The 18248-nt window shown below is 37.1% G+C and overlaps 1 protein-coding gene across 1 annotated transcript; it reads left to right on the forward strand.

Moving 5' to 3' along the window:
• The first annotated feature begins 14381 nt into the window (after positions 1 to 14381).
• LOC141673988 (uncharacterized) lies at positions 14382 to 15308 on the forward strand. The gene is made up of 2 exons (XM_074480714.1): positions 14382 to 14477; positions 14730 to 15308. The coding sequence occupies exons 1-2, from the start codon at positions 14382 to 14384 to the stop codon at positions 15306 to 15308; spliced, it is 675 nt and encodes a 224-aa protein (XP_074336815.1).
• The last annotated feature ends 2940 nt before the right edge of the window (positions 15309 to 18248 follow it).

Here is an 18248-nt window from a genome sequence, read left to right on the forward strand (position 1 = left end):
AGATATTCAATCAGCACAATGCTAGTGAGAGAGGAAGATGGACAACTGTTAGGAATATGTTGTGAACTTGATGATAAACCATACAAAACACTTAAGTAGATTTAACTTAGTGAATTTTGTAGCACTCGATGGATGATCAAATTGAGTCTCGACGGATGATGATTTGACATCCATCGAGTGAGTAGCTTATGTAAAAATAAGTATTGTAGCACATTTCTGCAAACAACTTTGTATAGATTCTGTAGTAGCATATGAGTCATGTTTGACTACTAGTAGATATGCAGAATAGGTTGATTAATTGTATATATGAGATGTCTTGTAATTCTGCATAAATGAAATGGAGTCAAGTGTCAAATAGCTACCCGACGGATGATCAACAAAGCTACCCGACGGATGATCAACAAGCTACCCGACGGATAACAAGCATGTACCCGACGGATGATCAATTCAAATATCTATTGACAGTGACAACACAGTCACATGCGTTGGGTGTTTGCAAAAGGAATATGGCATCCTGTTTAGCAGGAAATTAAGATCAAAGAAGCATTACCATTTCCATGCTATTACGAAGATATTCAAAGATGCTAGAATAGAGTAATGAAGAAGTATGGAGTTAGACTTGATAAGTTTTGTTTTACTATCTTGTCTTATTATCATGTAAACTTGGTGATATATAAACCAAGTGTAGCTAGTAGAACAAACTCAACTAAGCAAATACATTTAGAAGAGAAATAGAAAAGGCTGTACTTGTCAAGAATTTCTTTGTAGTTTGTTTGCTCAACTTGTAAAGCAGCTGTGAGCCAATTTAAGCTTCACAGAGTTCTCAAATCGATACATATATATATATATATATATATATATATATATATATAACTGGTGGATACTTTCAAATCCACCAGAAAGTTTTAAAGACTTGAGTTTTTATTACTTTGTGTTTGATTTACTTAATATTTTATTCCGCACTTTGCAAATCAAACACTTAGATATATATTGAGTTAGAACATTTTTATAAATCTCAAAAAGAAGCCAGAATTACATTCAACCCCCCTTTTGTAATTCTTGTTGTATTGTTAGGGAATAAAAATTGGTATTAAAGCGAGCTCTTGAAGTACAAAGAGTGTAAAGATCACAACAAACAACAAGATGAACAAGAAGGATGTTGGAGTTAAAATTCTTTTTCTGGACAAAGACAATTATCACCACTGGAAGGTGAAAATGCATCTACATCTTTTTTCTCAAGACGAGGCCTATGTGGATTGCATAGAGAGAGGTCCTCATGTACCAATGAGAGCTACAACAGGCGATGAACCATCTATTCCCAAGCCTAGGCATGAATGGTCAGATCCTGATATTGAGTAAGTCAGGAAAGACAAGAAGGCCATGAATATATTATTCAATGGAGTTGATGGTGATATGTTTGATAACATCATTAAATGCAAAATAGCCAAAGAGGCTTGGGACGCAATCTAGATTATTTGTGATGGTACTGAGCAAGTAAGGGAGAATAAGATGCAGCTGCTAATTCAGCAATATGAGCGCTTCCATTGTGAAGATAGTGAGTCTCTTACTGATATTTTTAATAGATTTCAAAAACTACTAAATGCTCTGAAGTTGCATGGAAGAGTCTATCAGATAAAAGACTCTAACCTCAAGTTCCTTAGATCTCTTCCAAAGGAGTGAAAACCAATGACAGTCTCATTGAGAAATTCTCAGGATTATAAGAAGTTTACCTTGGAGAGACTGTATGGCATCCTGAAGACTTATGAGCTTGAAATAGAGCAAGATGAGAGGATGGAGAAAGGAAGGAAGAAATGAGGGTCCATAGCACTGGTTGCTGAGTTAGAGAAAGAGAAAGAGATGAAGGTAGAAGCTGTTGAGTCTACTTCAAAGGTCTGTGAGAACAAGGGCAAGGGGCTGGTAGTTGAAAATGAAGATCATTTGAGCCAAGATGACATGGATGATATTGATGAGCATTTAGCATTCCTTTCCAGAAGATTTTCCAAGCTCAAGTTCAAAAAGAACTTTGGAGCAGCCAAGCCAAGTAGAAACATGGTGGATAAATCCAAATTTAAATGTTTCAAATGTGGCTTGGCAGGGCATTTTGCCAGTGAATGTAGAAAGTTAGATTCCAGTAAAAAGAAGTTTGAGCCTGTTGATTACAAATAGAAATATTTTGAGTTGCTCAAGCAAAAGGAAAGGGCTTTCATTACACAGGAAAATGACTGGGCAGCTGATGGATTGGATGAAGATGAGGATGTAAGCTTTGTCAATCTAGCCCTGATGGCCAAGTCTGATAAAACAAAAATAAGTTCTTCTAGTAATCAGGTAATCACCACTAACCTAACTCATTTATCTAAAGCTGAGTGTAATGATGCAATCAATGACATGTCTAAAGAATCATATCACTTGTGTGTTACACTTAAGTCTCTCACTAAGGAAAATGCTAAAATTAAAGAAAATAATTTGTTTTTAAGTGAGAGGAATAATGTGCTAGAGTCTCAGTTTATTGAATTTGAAAAATTGAGAATTGAGTGTAAGATTGTTAAGGATGAATTAACTGAAGAGATTTTAAAAAAGCAGCTTGAACGAGAACAAGAAGTGATTAAAGCATGGAAATCATCCAGAGATGTCCATGCTCAAATCACTAAAGTTCAAGGTATTGAGTCCTTCTGTGATGCATCCTGGAAAAAGAGTAAGGAGAAGCTGGAATCCAATTTGGTTGAAGGATTGCTAACAGATGTGAACTCGACAGATGATGAGAATCATCCGTCAGATAATCAAAAGGATTATCCGTCGATTGACAAAGAGCCACATCTGTCACCATTAGCAAACCAGTGAGCAAAGCTAAGCTTGCCAAGTTCAATGAAAAATATGGATCAGTTTCCAAAAACTTTATTTCAGGAGAATAAAGTCAAGTGAAGAAGGAGAAGAAAGTTAATGTTAGTCATCTATCCTTCAAGCAATTGAATGGCAGATTAGAAAAGATTGAGGTTAAAACAGAAACTAAAAAGAAAAATAATAGAAATGGGAAAGTAGGGATTCACAAACATAACAACTACACACCTGATAAGTATGCTCCAAGAAAAATCTGTGTTAAGTGTGGTAGTGTTAATCATTTGTCTGTTAATTACAAACTTGCCATGCCTACTCCTATATCTGTACCCTCTTCTTTTCCCAACATGTATGTCATGCCTTCTATGCCTATGAATGTTATGTTTGCTCAGAATATGAATGCACAATGTGCTAATATGCCATTTGCATCTAATCCTTATTATCCTGCATTTAGTATGCCACAAATGCCATTTAGCATGCCTTACTGGAATAATATGTTTGCAAACAGCATGCCTTTTCCTGTTAATCAAAATGTGCATGATAGTTATGTTCATATGACTGGTTTCAAAGGTCCAACTCAAATGACTAAGGATGAATCGGAAATTCCCAAGTCAAATGGGATCAAACCTAAGAAACCAAAGAAGAAAGCTAACAAGGTAGGACCCAAGGAAACTTGGGTACCAAAATCAACTTGATTTGGTTTTAATGTGTGCAGGGAAATAGAAAGAATCTTTGGTACCTGGATAGTGGTTGTTCAAGGCATATGACTGGAGATTCTACCCTGCTCACAGAGTTCAAGGAGAGAGCTGACCCAAGTGTTACTTTTGGAGATGACAGCAAGGGTTATACTGTGGGATATGTCTTAATTTCAAAAGACAATGTCATCATTGAAGAGGTTGCCCTAGTGGATGGTCTCAAGCACAACTTGTTGAGTATCAGCCAGCTTTGTGATAAGGGCAATTCAGTAAACTTCAATTTAGAAGCCTGTGTTGTGACAAATAAAAGAAGCAACAAAGTGGTTCTCACTGGAGTGAGAAAAGGAAATGTGTATCTAGTTAACTTCAACTCATCTAATGCAGAATCTATCACTTGTCTTCTCAGTAAAGCAAGTCAAGATGAAAGTTGGCTATGGCATAAGAAGCTATCCCATCTAAACTTCAAGACCATGAATGAACTTTTCAAGAAAGAACTGGTTATAGGCATTCCTCAAGTGGAGTTTTCTAAGGATGGATTGTGTGATGCCTGCCAAAAGGGAAAGCAGATTAAAGTATCATTCAGAAAGAAGCTTGATTCAACAATTGAAGAACCTTTGCAATTGCTACACATGAATTTATTTGGACTAGTCATTGTGTTGTCCATTTCAAGGAAAATATTTTGTCTAGTAATTGTAGATGATTTCTCAAAGTTCTCTTGGATATATTTTCTTAAGTCCAAAGATGAAGCTAGTGAAATCATCATCAATTACATAAGGCAAGTCAACAATCATCCTGATTTCAAGGTAAGAAGAATCAGAAGTGATAATGGAATTAAGTTCAAGAATTCTGTGATGAAATCATTTTGTGAAGAGAATGGGATAATGCATGAGTTTTCTGTAGCAAGAACTCCACAAAAAAATGGAGTAGTGGAAAGAAAGAACAAATCAGCTGTAAGGACAATGCTTGAAGAATCAAAGTTACCAACATATTTTTGGGCTGAAGCTGTGAATACTGCCTGTTACACTCAGAATATTTCCTTGATTAATCAAGCAAAGTGTATGACACCCTACCAATTGTTCAAGAACAAGAAACCAACCCTAAATTTTATTCATGTCTTTGGCTGCAAATGTTTTATCTTGAGGAATCAAATTGACAAACATGGGAAGATTGATGCTAAAGCAGATGAAGGAATTTTTGTTGGATATGCTGTGGGAAAAGCATTTAGAGTCTACAATCTTAGAACCAACATTGTTATGGAATCAATACATGTTATGTTTGATGATAAAAAAGATTGAAGGACTGAAAGATGAAGATTCTCATGAAAGCCTCAAGTTTGATAATGTGGTGATGACAGTGATGATGAAAGTGATCAAGAAACAGTGAATAAGGATAATGCAGAAAAATCTACAACTAATGAAGCACATAATTCAACATCTGTCGAGTTGCAAAATGCTTCATCCGTCGGGAGACAATCTGCCTTATCCGTCGGGAGACATTCAGCTTCATCCGTCGGAACACAAAGTGCACCATCCGTTGGGTCATTAAGAGAAGCTCAAAGTCAGAATAGATCACTTATAGAAAGTTCCTCTTTCTCAAATCAAAGATTCACAAACTCAGGGGGATTTTCCAATAATCAAAACTCAGTCACACATCAAGACAACAATGAGGCCTCTTCATCTAGAGCTAATCTACCTCAACAAAGAAAATGGACTAAAGATCACCCTTTTGAGATCATCATTGGTGATGCATCTTCTAGAGTTCAAACAAGGAGAGCAACTCAAGAAGAATTTCTATACAGCAGCTTCTTATCTAAGGAAGAACCAAAGAAGGTAGAAGAAGCTTTGTTGGATCCTGATTGGATTTTAGCTATGCAGGAGGAGCTAAACCAATTTGAAAGGAATAAGGTATGGAAGCTTGTACCCAAGCCCAAAAGAAAGAATCCAATTGACACCAAATGGGTATTCAGAAACAAGATGGATGCAAATGGCATAGTAGTCAGGAACAAAGCTAGATTGGTTGTTAAGGGCTATTGTCAATAAGAAGGAATATATTTTGATGAAACCTTTGCTCCTGTTACAAGACTTGAAGACATCAGAATTTTCTTAGCCTATACAGCTCATGCCAATTTCAAGGTCTATCAAATGGATGTCAAAAGTGCATTTCTGAATGGAGATTTGGAGGAGGAAGTCTATATTAATCAGCCTCCTGGTTTTGAAGATCAAAATTTCTCAAACCATGTATATTATCTTTTGAAAGCACTTTATGGACTGAAGCAAGCACCTAGAGCCTGGTATGACACTTTATCAAAGTTTCTTTTGGAAAACCACTTCACAAGAGGTACTATTGATAAAACTTTATTCTTTAGAAAGGTTAATGGCTCTAGAATACTTGTTCAAATTTATGTAGATGATATTATTTTTGGCTCTACAGATGAAAAATTTTACAAAAAGTTTGCCAAATTGATGCAAAGTAAGTATGAAATGAGCATGATGGGAGAACTAACTTACTTTCTTGGTTTACAAGCTAAGCAAGTTAGTGATGGAATACTCATTAGTCAAACTAAATACATTCATGATCTTTTAAAGAAGTTTGATCTAATGGATTGCACATATGCAAAAACTCCCATGACCACTACAACTAAGCTTGAATTAAACACTACTGAAAAGTCTGTGGATATTTCAAGCTATAGGGGCATGGTTGGCTCACTTATGTACTTAACAGCTAGTAGGCCAGATATAATATTTGCTACTTGTCTTTGTGCTAGATTTCAGGCTGATCCTAGAGAATCTCACTTAGTAGCTATTAAGAGAATTTTCAGATATCTCAAGGGAACACCAAAACTTGGCATTTGGTACCCTAGAGATTCTGGTTTTGATCTAACCGGTTATTCAGATGCAGATTATGCAGGTTGTAGAATAGAAAGAAAAAGTACAACAGGAACCTGTCAATTTCTAGGGAACAAGCTTGTGTCCTGGTTCAGTAAAAAGCAAAATTCAGTCTCTACTTCTATAGCTGAAGCTGAATATATTGCTGCTGGTAGTTGCTGTGCACATATTTTGTGGATGAAAAACCAATTGCTGGACTATGGTCTACAAGTGGATGGAATTCCCATTTTCTGTGATAACACAAGCGCAATTGCTATTACTGAAAATCCAGTGCAGCATTCAAGAACAAAGCATATAGATATCAAGTACCACTTCATAAGGGAACATGTGATGAATGGTACTGTGGAACTTCATTTTGTTCCAAGTGAAAATAGTTTGCATACATATTTACCAAGCCACATGATGAATCCACCTTTTCAAGTTGGGTAAGTGAGTTAGGTATGCTTAATTATTCTTGAACTATTTCAGATATTTTGCAAGTTATAATACAGCAAGAAATTTAATTGATTTTTCTGTTTTGGATGGAATTTTGGCTAAGTCAAAATTTACATCCCGACAGATGCTCATTATCCATCGAGATTGATCATCTGTCAGTATATTAAGTGTTAATAAAATCAATTATTTTTCCGGAGTACTTTATAACTCGATGGATAACTGATTTATCCTCATCCGTCGAATTGTCTCAATCCTAGCCGTTAAAATTTCTGAGCATTATCCATCGGGTATACTTACAGTTTGTAAGCATAACACGACAGATAATTGAAGGAATTTTTACAGTTTATTTATTTCTAAATGGCTATTTTGGGCAATTTTTATTGGTCACTTTATTTTATTTTATTATTTTTGACAGTTTATTTCTGAGATAGTATAAAAGCAGAATTCATGATTGTTCTACTCTTTTATCATTCTCAAGATTCAATTGCTTTAACTTCTTTCTTCTCAAAAGAAATCACTTTCTCTGCAAATTTAAATCTCTAACAATGGCACCAGTCGTCAAAATCATGTCTCAAACTGGGTACATCTACGAAAAGAATAATTTCATAGCTCTATTGAACAAGGAGATTCAATATTCTGGAAACTATCACAAAATGATGGATTTTGTGAAAAGCTGCAAACTCAATTATGCTATGCTGGAATCTCCCACCATCTACTGTGAGGTTGTAGAGGAGATATGGACAACTGCAGTGTACAACTCAACGGATAAGACCATCACATTCACTCTTAAAGGTAAGCAGCTTTGCATTAACAGTGATATTGTTAAAGCATGCTTTAGAATTCCTGATAATACTGTTACTGCTCCACACACAGACACTGATATAGTTAACATGCTTAATTACATGGGCTATGCACTCGCTACCTCTAAATTAAGTGAAATTAGAAGTTTGGGTCTTAGGAAAAAATGGAGTTATATGTGTGATGTGGTAACTAAAGTGTTTTCTGATAAAATTAGTAACTTTAATTCTATTAATATATCCATACTTAACATGCTTTACATGCTAGTTACTGATAAGTACTTTAATTTCAGTGACTTGGTTTTGTTTGAGTTAGGCTTTAAGTTAGGAGAACTCAATAAGAGAGGTAAAAGTGTCTGTAATACTAGATTTTTCATGATGCTTGCTAACCATCTCATTGAGAATATTGTGATTGAGAACCAACCGACAAGCTGAATTGTTGGGTTCAAGAAAGAAGAATAATTGCAAATATTAATAGAGCAGACCACCACAAAGAGGTTCCCCTCTTCTATTTTCCAGTAATGGAGGGACCTGAGGTAAGTGAGGTAATTTCTACTGTCTCCACTCTTCCAACTTCTCATATTTTTTTGCCTTCAAATGTAGCAATGACATCTGTGTCAATGACCAAACAGATGCCTACCCAAGCTACTAAATCACAAACTTCAAAATCCAAATCTAAGAAAGCCCCATCTGGTTTCTCTCAAAAGAAACCAGTTGCAAAATCCACTAAATAAAAATAGGGGAGTGTGAAGGTGGGTGAGAAAGGTGAGGGACAGGGTGAAAATTAAAGAAACCCTAAGGATAAGGCTGGTGAGAAGAGAGTACCCAAACCCAGCCATACCATAGTTTCCCAACAAACTATGGTTGTTAATAGAGAAATAAGCTTATTACTAGTTTCATCCTCCCAAAAGGATGTCACTATTGAAATAAGCTCCCAACCAGAAGCACATGCTAAAAAGGGTAGGGACACTAGCTCACCACAAACTTATGCTAGAAAGAAAAGATCAAACACCCTTGGGGATGCATAGGGCACACACAGTGCAAACTGGTGCTAAAGACCCAGTCACTGCACCATCTCAAAGTCAGATTGATGTGGCTCCAATAAATGTGGAGTCATAGCCAAAATCTCTCATAATTGAAGCACCCGATACACCAAATTCTCCCACACACTCACTGGATGTTGACATGATAAATACATAACTTCCAAATTCTCCATCTTTAACTCTCTTGGAGAATACAAAAATCCAAGCAAGTGAGCATCATCTTTTAGATGATTTGTTGGCTCGCTTGCCATTTCTTTATGAGTCTGTTGAGACATCTGTGCCAAAATTTTCATCGATCTACATAGAGTGTACAATAGTATCTGCATAGAGTGTACAATAGTCTCCACTCCAAACTCATTCATTTCTTCAATCCCGATGAATATTCATCATCCGTCGAGTAGTGATTGTATCCCGACGGATAAGTGTAACAACAGTCATCCGTCGGATAGCCAAACTACTATCTCGATGGATAGTCCTCATCCGTCAGGTATCTCTGCACAACTTCAAATTTCTTCAATTCTTACAAGTGCAGATGACTTAGTAGTAGTATAATCACTCTTAGGACTGAGGGAAGGGAGTGAATTGAGTGAGAGTCTGGGTTGCTCCCAGGAAAAAGGAGAGAAAAAGAGTGAACAAATGCAGTCCATTTCTTCAGGACTGGAAAAAGTGAGTGAGAGGAGTCCCACCTTAGATGGTGAATGTGAGGGTGTGAGGGTGGGAAGCCAAGGGGAGCCCTTGATGCAAGAAAAGAGAGATAATGAGAGAAAAGCAGGTACATGAGAAATAAGGTTGGACATCATTGTTAGTGAGTTAATGAATGTCAATGAGGCAAACAAAGAGGATCTATCTCAGCAAAGTCAATCTATTATAGATTCCACCTATTTGGATGCTGAGACATTTACTCATCATGTTTCAGCATATCAACTTTTGGCTGGAAAGGGCAATGAAAATGCAGAAAGGATGCTGAATTTGGTGCACACTACTCAATCCATGCAAAGGGCAAAGGATGCCATCACAGCTATGCCTTCTGCAGCTGGTGATGATATAGATTATGAAGCTGGTGGATCAGAAGAATTCTTTGGTGATGATAGTGAAGAGGGGTCACTGGACATAGGGGGAGAAGTAGGCCCTAGTTCTAGATCTGGTATGCCATCTTGGGCATTTTCAAAGCAATGTGATGAACATTATTTCAAGACCACCCTCATTCAACTAATCAGTCAGGCACAATCTGCTCTTCAATCCACAACAAATGCCAGCACAAAGAAGCTCCTACAAGCACACCTTGCTTCTCTTCAATTACAACAAATCCAAGGCTTTCAACACAATCAGGATGTCACTTCTATCAAGAGTGAAATTGATCAAATAAAAAAGGACATTTCTAAAAGATTGGATGCCAAACTTCTAAAAGCTACAATGATTGATATTAAAAGACAGCTAAGGAAGAACTCAATTCTTGCTACTCAAGTGGATTCCCTGGATAAAAGAATGACTGTTATGGAAACTTCTTTAACAGCTATTCATCTACATCAAGCACAACAAATAGACTTGCTTCAAAAACTAGTGGCAGCACAGACCTCTTCCTATGCTCAACTTGCTGATAACAAAAAGGGGGAGAAAGAAAATGCTATTGTCCCAATCAGTCAAGAGGGATCAAGGAGTGAGGGGGAGCAGAAAGTGCTAAACATCCAAGTCAACAAAGTAATTATGCCAATAATTGCTTTCACAAAGCCACCAGTCATTGATAGCATTGACATCATAAATATAGTAGCAGCAAAACTAAACATGGATGACAAACTACTAAAGATTGATGTAGCAGCTGAGAAGGAGTTGAAAGACAAATGGAGAAAGATAGATACAGAAATTCAACAAAAGTTTGGGCCAATTCAGAAGTCAGAAAAAACATTCATTCATCACTCTCAAGTCAAGAACATTTCTGTGATTGAAATGAGTATGAATTATCTGGAAAAGGCCAAACATCTTGCATTAAATCTCCAAAAGCAGATTTCATTAGGAAGCCTAAAAGAAACTATTCAAGGTTTTCAGACAAGAACCCTATGGATACTGTGTATGAGACACCTAGGCCAGATGAGAAGAAGCTGTTGGCTAGGTCAATTTCCTTCCACAAAGATCCAGCTGATTCAGTACTTAAAAGAAGATTATCCAAGATTTATAGAAATGGTGTAAGGAAATTTGTGTGGTGGTTGGTCACCCCATGTTTGTGGAAGCTAAGAAGGAAGAGAAAGAAAGGATCAGGCAAGAAAAGAAACAAGCTGCTCTGGATGCTAAATAGCTTGAACAAAAGAAGAAGCAAGTTGCTATCTTGGCCAAGCTTCAAGCTGTAAAAACCACAACAGAAAATCCTGTACAACGAACTATAATTGCTGAACCTAAGGATCTGAAAGTGCAAGAAGAACCACAACAGAAAAGAAGATTCAGATACAAACTACATTCCAAGAGGAAAATGAACTTTAGTGATGAGGAAAAGAAAGACCACATTCCAAAAATGCCCACAACTACAACTCAAACATCAAAACCCTCAGTGGTATTTGAAGAATTCAAGGTGGTGGATCCAACTAGGAATATACATGGTGAGCCCATAATTCCAAAGGATGAACCAGTGGACTAGGATAGTTTGCCTATTCTTGAGCTAAACTTTCCTATCTTCAAGACAAAGAAGAGAAAGACAAGAGCTAGCAAGAAAGTGAAACCAGTGATTCTCAAATCCAAGACCCTAGTCAAATCTAAATCCACAGTCAACAAAGGAGATATGCTGTACATCTGTGATATCAAAGAGTTTTCTGACATTAACCTCTACTTAAATGAATTGGAAGAAGTTAGAGGAATTGATGCTCACAGACATCTCCCTGAAAGACTGGTATTCAAATAAAAGGGAGGAAAAGAGATCATATGGCCACTTCACAGGATTCTTCTATAAAGCCAATCTGTGCTAATAAAGATCTACTCATCTTTCAAGAAGAACTTTGGATACAATGTGACTGCAAGAAGATTAGTTCTAAAGAAGATTGAGGAGCTGAGGAGTAATAGATCCAAAGATGCACTTCCAAAAACTCTATCTATTCCCTTCACAGGAAAGAGAGTGTATTTGAGGCCTTATTGGTTGATGAAATTCAGGGATGAAAAGGGAGTTAGAAGATTTTTCAGATTGGAGGACCAATTGAGTATCTCTAGCAATGAGACTCTATTGGAAATGCAAGGAATGCTAGATCTCTCAGAAGCTGATGAACTTGAATTCCACAGACAACTCCAAAACCAGATAAAAGAGAACAACAGGAGGCTTGGGAAGAAACCTAGACAATCAAGGAAATAGACTTATCTGCTCAAACTAGAGGAGCACCTTGATAATGATTGTGAGCTATTCTTTGTATAATTTGCATTGTTCAATTTTCAGTAATTTTGCAACACTTATCAGTTTTATCTACTATTTTCAATCTGTATTCTTAGAGGTGTTTTGTTATCATCAAGTTTCTCTTAATTTATGGCTACAATTTCCGTAGACATAAATTTGGGGAGATTGTTAGGAATATGTTGTGAACTTGATGATAAACCATACAAAACACCTTAGTAGATTTAACTTAGTGAATTTTGTAGCACTCGACGGATGATCAAATTGAGTCCCGACGGATGATCCAATATAGTCCCGACGGATGATGATTTGACATCCATCGAGTGAGTAGCTTATGTAAAAATAAGTATTGTAGCACATTTCTGCAAACAACTTTGTATAGATTTTGTAGTAGCATATGAGTCATGTTGACTACTAGTAGATATGCAGAATAGGTTAATTAATTGTATATATGAGATGTCTTGTAATTCTGCATAAATGAAATGGAGTCAAGTGTCAAATAGCTACCCGATGGATGATCAACAAAGCTACCCGACGGATGATCAATAAGCTACCCGACGGATGATCAATTCAAATATCCATTTATAGTGACAACACAGTCACATGCGTTGGGTGTTTGCAAAAGGAATGTGGTAGTCTGTTTAGCAGGAAATTGAGATCAAAGAAGCATTACCATTTCCATGCTATTATGAAGATATTTAACGATGCTGGAATAGAGTAATGAAGCAGCATGGAGTTAGACTTGATATATTTTATTTTACTATCTTGTCTTATTATCATGTAAACTTGGTGATATATAAACCAAGTGTAGCTAGTAGAACAAACTTAAATAAGCAAACACAATTAGAAGAGAAATAGAAAAAGTTGTACTTGTCAAAAATTTCTCTGTAGTTTGTTTGTTCAACTTGTAAAGCAGCTGTGAGCCAATTTGAGCTTCACAGAGTTCAAATCGATATACATACATATATATATATATATATCTGGTGGATACTTTTAAATCCACCAGAAAGTTTTAAAGACTTGAGTTTTTATTACTTTGTGTTTGATTTACTTAATTCTTTTTTCCGCACTTTGCAAATCAAACACTTAGATATATATTAAGTTAGAACATTTTTATAAATCTTAAAAGGAGCCAAAATTACATTCAACCCCCCTTCTGTAATTCTTGTTGTATTGTTAGGGAATAAAAACAGCAATCATCGATATATTATGTGAGTAAGAGGCTGTATTATGCAGAGACTCGGTACACCAGCATGGAAAAATTGGTCTATGCGCTAATCCTTGTATCAAGGAAGTTACGCCCATATTTTCAAGCTCACAGAATTGAAGTCCGTATAACATATCCACTACGGCAAGTCCTTCATACACCAAAATTATTAGGAAGAATGTTAAATGGGCTGTGGAGTTGGGACAGTTTGACCTGGAATACCTGCCTCGCACAGAAATCAAAGGACAAGCTCTAGATGATTTCCTACTAGAGTTTGACTTTGAAGTTGATGATAGGGCTCTGGTAGCGTTAAATCCATCCTATCATGAAGAAGACTTGGACTTATTGCCAAAAGAAGAGCCTCCGCACCCATGGTGGATTTTGCATGTGGATGAAGCAGTTAACAATGGGGGAGCGGGCGTGACATAGTGCTTGTATCTCCGGAAGGCCATCATCTAATAAGCGCGATCCGCTTTAAATTCTATGCTACGAATAATGATGCAGAATATAAAGCACTGATTAATGTCCTGAAAATTGCTTTAGAAATGGGAGTGCGGAATCTAATTGTAAAAAGTGATTTAGAGTTGGTTGTAAACCAGGTGAATGGTGGGTTTCAAGCTCGTGGGCCGTGAATGGAATTGTACGTGAGATGCACGCAACGGCTAATTGGAAATTTTTGGGAGGTTAGATTGGAATGTGTACAGCGAGAAAAGAACAGCAACGCAGATGCTCTGGAAAAAATGGGGTCTCAGCAGGAAGCGATGTTGTTGGGATCTATACCCTTAGAAATCCAAGAGATCCCCTGTATCCCCGAGGTGGAGATAATGCAAGTATATGAAGCTCCCAAGGAAAAATGGATGACGCCTATTCTTGCCTACATTAATAAGGGAACACTCCCTGAGAATAAATTCAAGGTTCGATGACTCCGCTACCAGGCTGCACGATATGTGGTCTATGATGAAGTCTTGTATAAGAGGGGCTTCAATCAACCACTGCTCAGGTGTGTTAATGAGAAAGAAGGGAATTATATCTTGAGAGAGGTACATGAAGGAATCTGTGGTAATCACTCAGGGGTAACTCGTTGGCGATGAAGGTTCTACGTCAAGGCTACTAATGGCCTATGATGAAGGAGGATGCTACAAACTTTGTTAGCGCATGTGATCGCTATCAACGTTTTGCAAACTATTCATCAATGCCGGCAACGCTTTTGACATCTATGGTGAGTCCATGGCCATTTGTCATGTGAGGGATTGATCTTATTGGAGAATTACCGAAAGCTAAAGGAGATGTCAAGTATGCGGTGGTGGTAGTTGATTACTTTACTAAGTGGGCTGAGGCTATGCCGTTGGAAACTATCACTGCGAAGAAAATCAAAGACTTTGTATTCAACTCTATTGCATGCAGATTTGGGATCCCTTACAAACTTGTCTCCGATAATGGAAAGCGGTTTAATAGCAAGGAGCCGTGACAGCTATGTGAGGATTTGAAGATTAAGAAAGAATTTGTGGCGGTATATCATCCGCAGAGCAATGGACAGACTGAGGCTGTCAACAAGATAATAAAGCATACTCTCAAAACCAAGTTGGAGGAATGCAAAGGAAACTGGCCAGAAGAACTCCCGAAGGTGTTGTGGTCTTACAATACGACTCTAAGGTCTACTACGGGAGAGTCCCAATTTATGCTCACTTACGGGTACGAGGCTATGGTTCCCGTGGAAGTTGGTTCGGGATCACTTCGCAGAGATCGTTATGCAGAAGGAGATGCAGAAGTTTACCATAGGCTTCATTTGGATCTTTTGGAAGAAACAAGGGAGAACTCTCCGTTAAAGCTCGCGGCATATCAACAGCGTGCTGCAAGGTACCGTAACAAGAAAGTAAAGGGAAAGCTGCTGAAGATAGGAGATCTGGTGCTCAGGAAGGTGATGCCAAACACAAGGAATCCCCAGCATAGAGTGTTTGGAGCTAATTGGGAAGGACCGCACAAAATAAAAGAAATCTTATGGAAAGGGACATATCACCTTGAAGACTTGGAAGGAAAGCTTGTTCCGTGAGCATGGAATGTGGAGCATCTTCGAAAGTATTATCATTTAGGCGCATCCTTATTTGAAAGAGCGTCCTATGAGTTATCTTAGCTAAACGGAGACGCGTCATGAGATCAAGACGCGCCCACCATATGACTTGTTGAGGAAAATTGTTAAAAAAAAACAAGCCAACATGTTGGTAATAATTCAAGGCGCATAAAAATACCATCCAATGATTTCGAAACAGTTAAGAAATACGAATACAAGTTGCAAGGCTTAAAGGGACCTGCACCTTGAGAGTTGTGGAGTAAAGTTCAGTAAACCAAAGAAAGACGCGTCCTAGGCAGGGGGCGCGTCCCATTGCTTATCCTGGTCCTTTGGAGATGGTGGAGGCTGAGCTTGAAGTGGAGAAGGCACAAGAGACGCGTCATCTTCTTCCAGGCCTAGGATGATCCTTTTGTTCTTGATAAATTCTGTAGCCCTGACTTTGAAATCATTCACCCATTTTTGGGTATCTTCATCAAATTTGGGAAAAGTGTATTCTGGGTCATTTGCTATGAACCCAGAACACCACTCTTCAAAGCCGGCTGCAAACCCATTCTGGAACACAAGCTTCTCCTATTCTTTCCAACCATGCAGCCTGTCATTATTTAAAATGTCAAGCTCCAACTGTATGGTGGAACTCAGAGTAATCACGTTATCCATTGCCTTCTCCACATAGGTAAACGAAACTGATAAACGCCAACTTTCGTTGTACGAATACCAAACTACGAGACATCCACAAAAACGATAGAAGCTGAATAGACACCAATCATATTGAGACCTTATATATCTACAGAATTTGATAACATAACGGTTTAATGCACAAGTTATCTATCATGATTATATAGGGCAAGTAAGATGGTTAAAATTACCTATTAATCATGCATAACAATAACACATGAACCTATGCTAGCATGGCAAGTTCTAAATCCTTAAGTTCACTTTCGCTTCATTAAGAATTAACACACTATCTTATAAGTTTGCGACGCTCATAAGACGAATTAGCACAACCAATACTAGGTTATCATATAATCACCACACACTAAGGCATCGAAACAAATCAACTAAAGAAATCCATAAATAAATCCGTTAGAACCCTATGGTAACGATTAACCCATGATCGGACTCATCATCAACGTGGGTTCCGATGAAAGCATAGTATAATAAACGTGGCCTTTATAAAAAATTAATAAACAAGGCACGAAATAAGAGTATAGGTTCAAGAATAAGAAAACTAGCATCCAATGTTACAACTTAAACAAAGAATCACAAGTTAAAACTAGATCTTCTTCGCCTTGGTGGAATTGTGCTAAAATGGTCTTCTTACGCCTTCTCCTTGTGCTCTGGTACATCTCCTTATAAAAAAGGAGCTTCTTTAGTATATATAGCAGCCCCATGTAGAGTAGAAGTCTTCTGGATCAAAATCAGAATAGAAACAAAATTTCTTTTCTCAACCTGGCACGGCCGCGCGCTTCAATAGCGCGGTCGCGCTGAACTTCTGATCTTTGGGCTCGGCCGCGCTGACTCCCTGGATAAAATTCTAACTTCTTCTTTTCCTTGCTGATTTGAGTTGGTTTTCCAAGAGCTTTTATTCCAACACCATCCTAACACCCAATTAGCACTAAAACCATGCTAAATCACCTGATTACCTGGATAATGCCTGAAAATGCAAAAACACTAGAAAACACATTAAAACACCAATAACTTGAATAAAAATACACCAATTCAAAGCTTTACGGAGCGTAATAAAGTGTCATAAATGCCACTCAACATACCCCTAAACTTGAATCAATGTTTATCCTCAAGCATAAACAGACTCAAAGAACAAGAAATAAAAATGCATAAATGTAACTAAATGAATGCAACGATCCTCAATAAAATAACTAAATCAATCAACAAACAACATCAACAAATGCAGTTACTCGCATAAAGATCTATCAAACCATACAAATCAACTCACAAACCAGAGACATGCATGTGTGCAAATGCTTACATATATACTATTATAACTAGATCAATAATCATAACTCACTACTCATCAAAGCAATCGCAAGGTTATAAACAGAATAAAAGCTAGACTCAAAATAACTTATAACACTTCAATTCTTATATCGGAGTTTTACATGGATTCATACTTTTATTCACAACAAAATAACACAAGTATGCTTATTTGACCGTGCAATGAGTGAGATCCACAAAAGACTTATACAATAGTACCCATGTAGTGAGCGTTAGGTTAGCGGATCCCAGACTATAAAAGGCTTAGGTCACTAGGCACAAAGTCCCCTAAGAACTTAATAACTCGAGTACTAAAGAGCCCACTCGTGATCAATTATACATAACACTTAAATATTTTTTCTTTTTTTCTTTTTTTCTTTTTTTTCACAAATTTCTGAACGAGTGAGTTTCGCTCCGTCTCGCTCAACCCTAGACTACTCATATAAATATGAGCCGGCTACTAGCCATTTGACACCTAGCCACACAACTAGCAATGAAATCCAATCTTCTCCAATTTTTTATATATCCATGTTAATTTATTATTAAGAGAATATCCTAAACTCTAAATATAAATAAGTGATTAAACCTCGATAAACAAACAAATCATGATCATGATCTAGCACTCAAGCAACCTATAAGATTTAGTGAAATACAATTGTCTCTAGCATGCAAATCAATTCGATAAGACTTAACATCACTAAATATGACATCACTATACTAGCATCAATATCATAAATCAATCAGAAAAATCATCTAAAGGATCATGTTATTATGCAAATGCATGAAACTACATGAACAACTATCATAAAAACTACCAAAAATAAAAAAACTACTACATGGCAAATATGCAACTATGAGCACTAAACTATCATGAATATGCAAACTATATGTGACTCACACAAAATATATTTCTTCAACTACTACCCCCAA

The sequence above is a fragment of the Apium graveolens genome, chromosome 7 (genome assembly GCF_009905375.1).
Source record: "Apium graveolens cultivar Ventura chromosome 7, ASM990537v1, whole genome shotgun sequence".
Taxonomy (NCBI): domain Eukaryota; kingdom Viridiplantae; phylum Streptophyta; class Magnoliopsida; order Apiales; family Apiaceae; genus Apium; species Apium graveolens.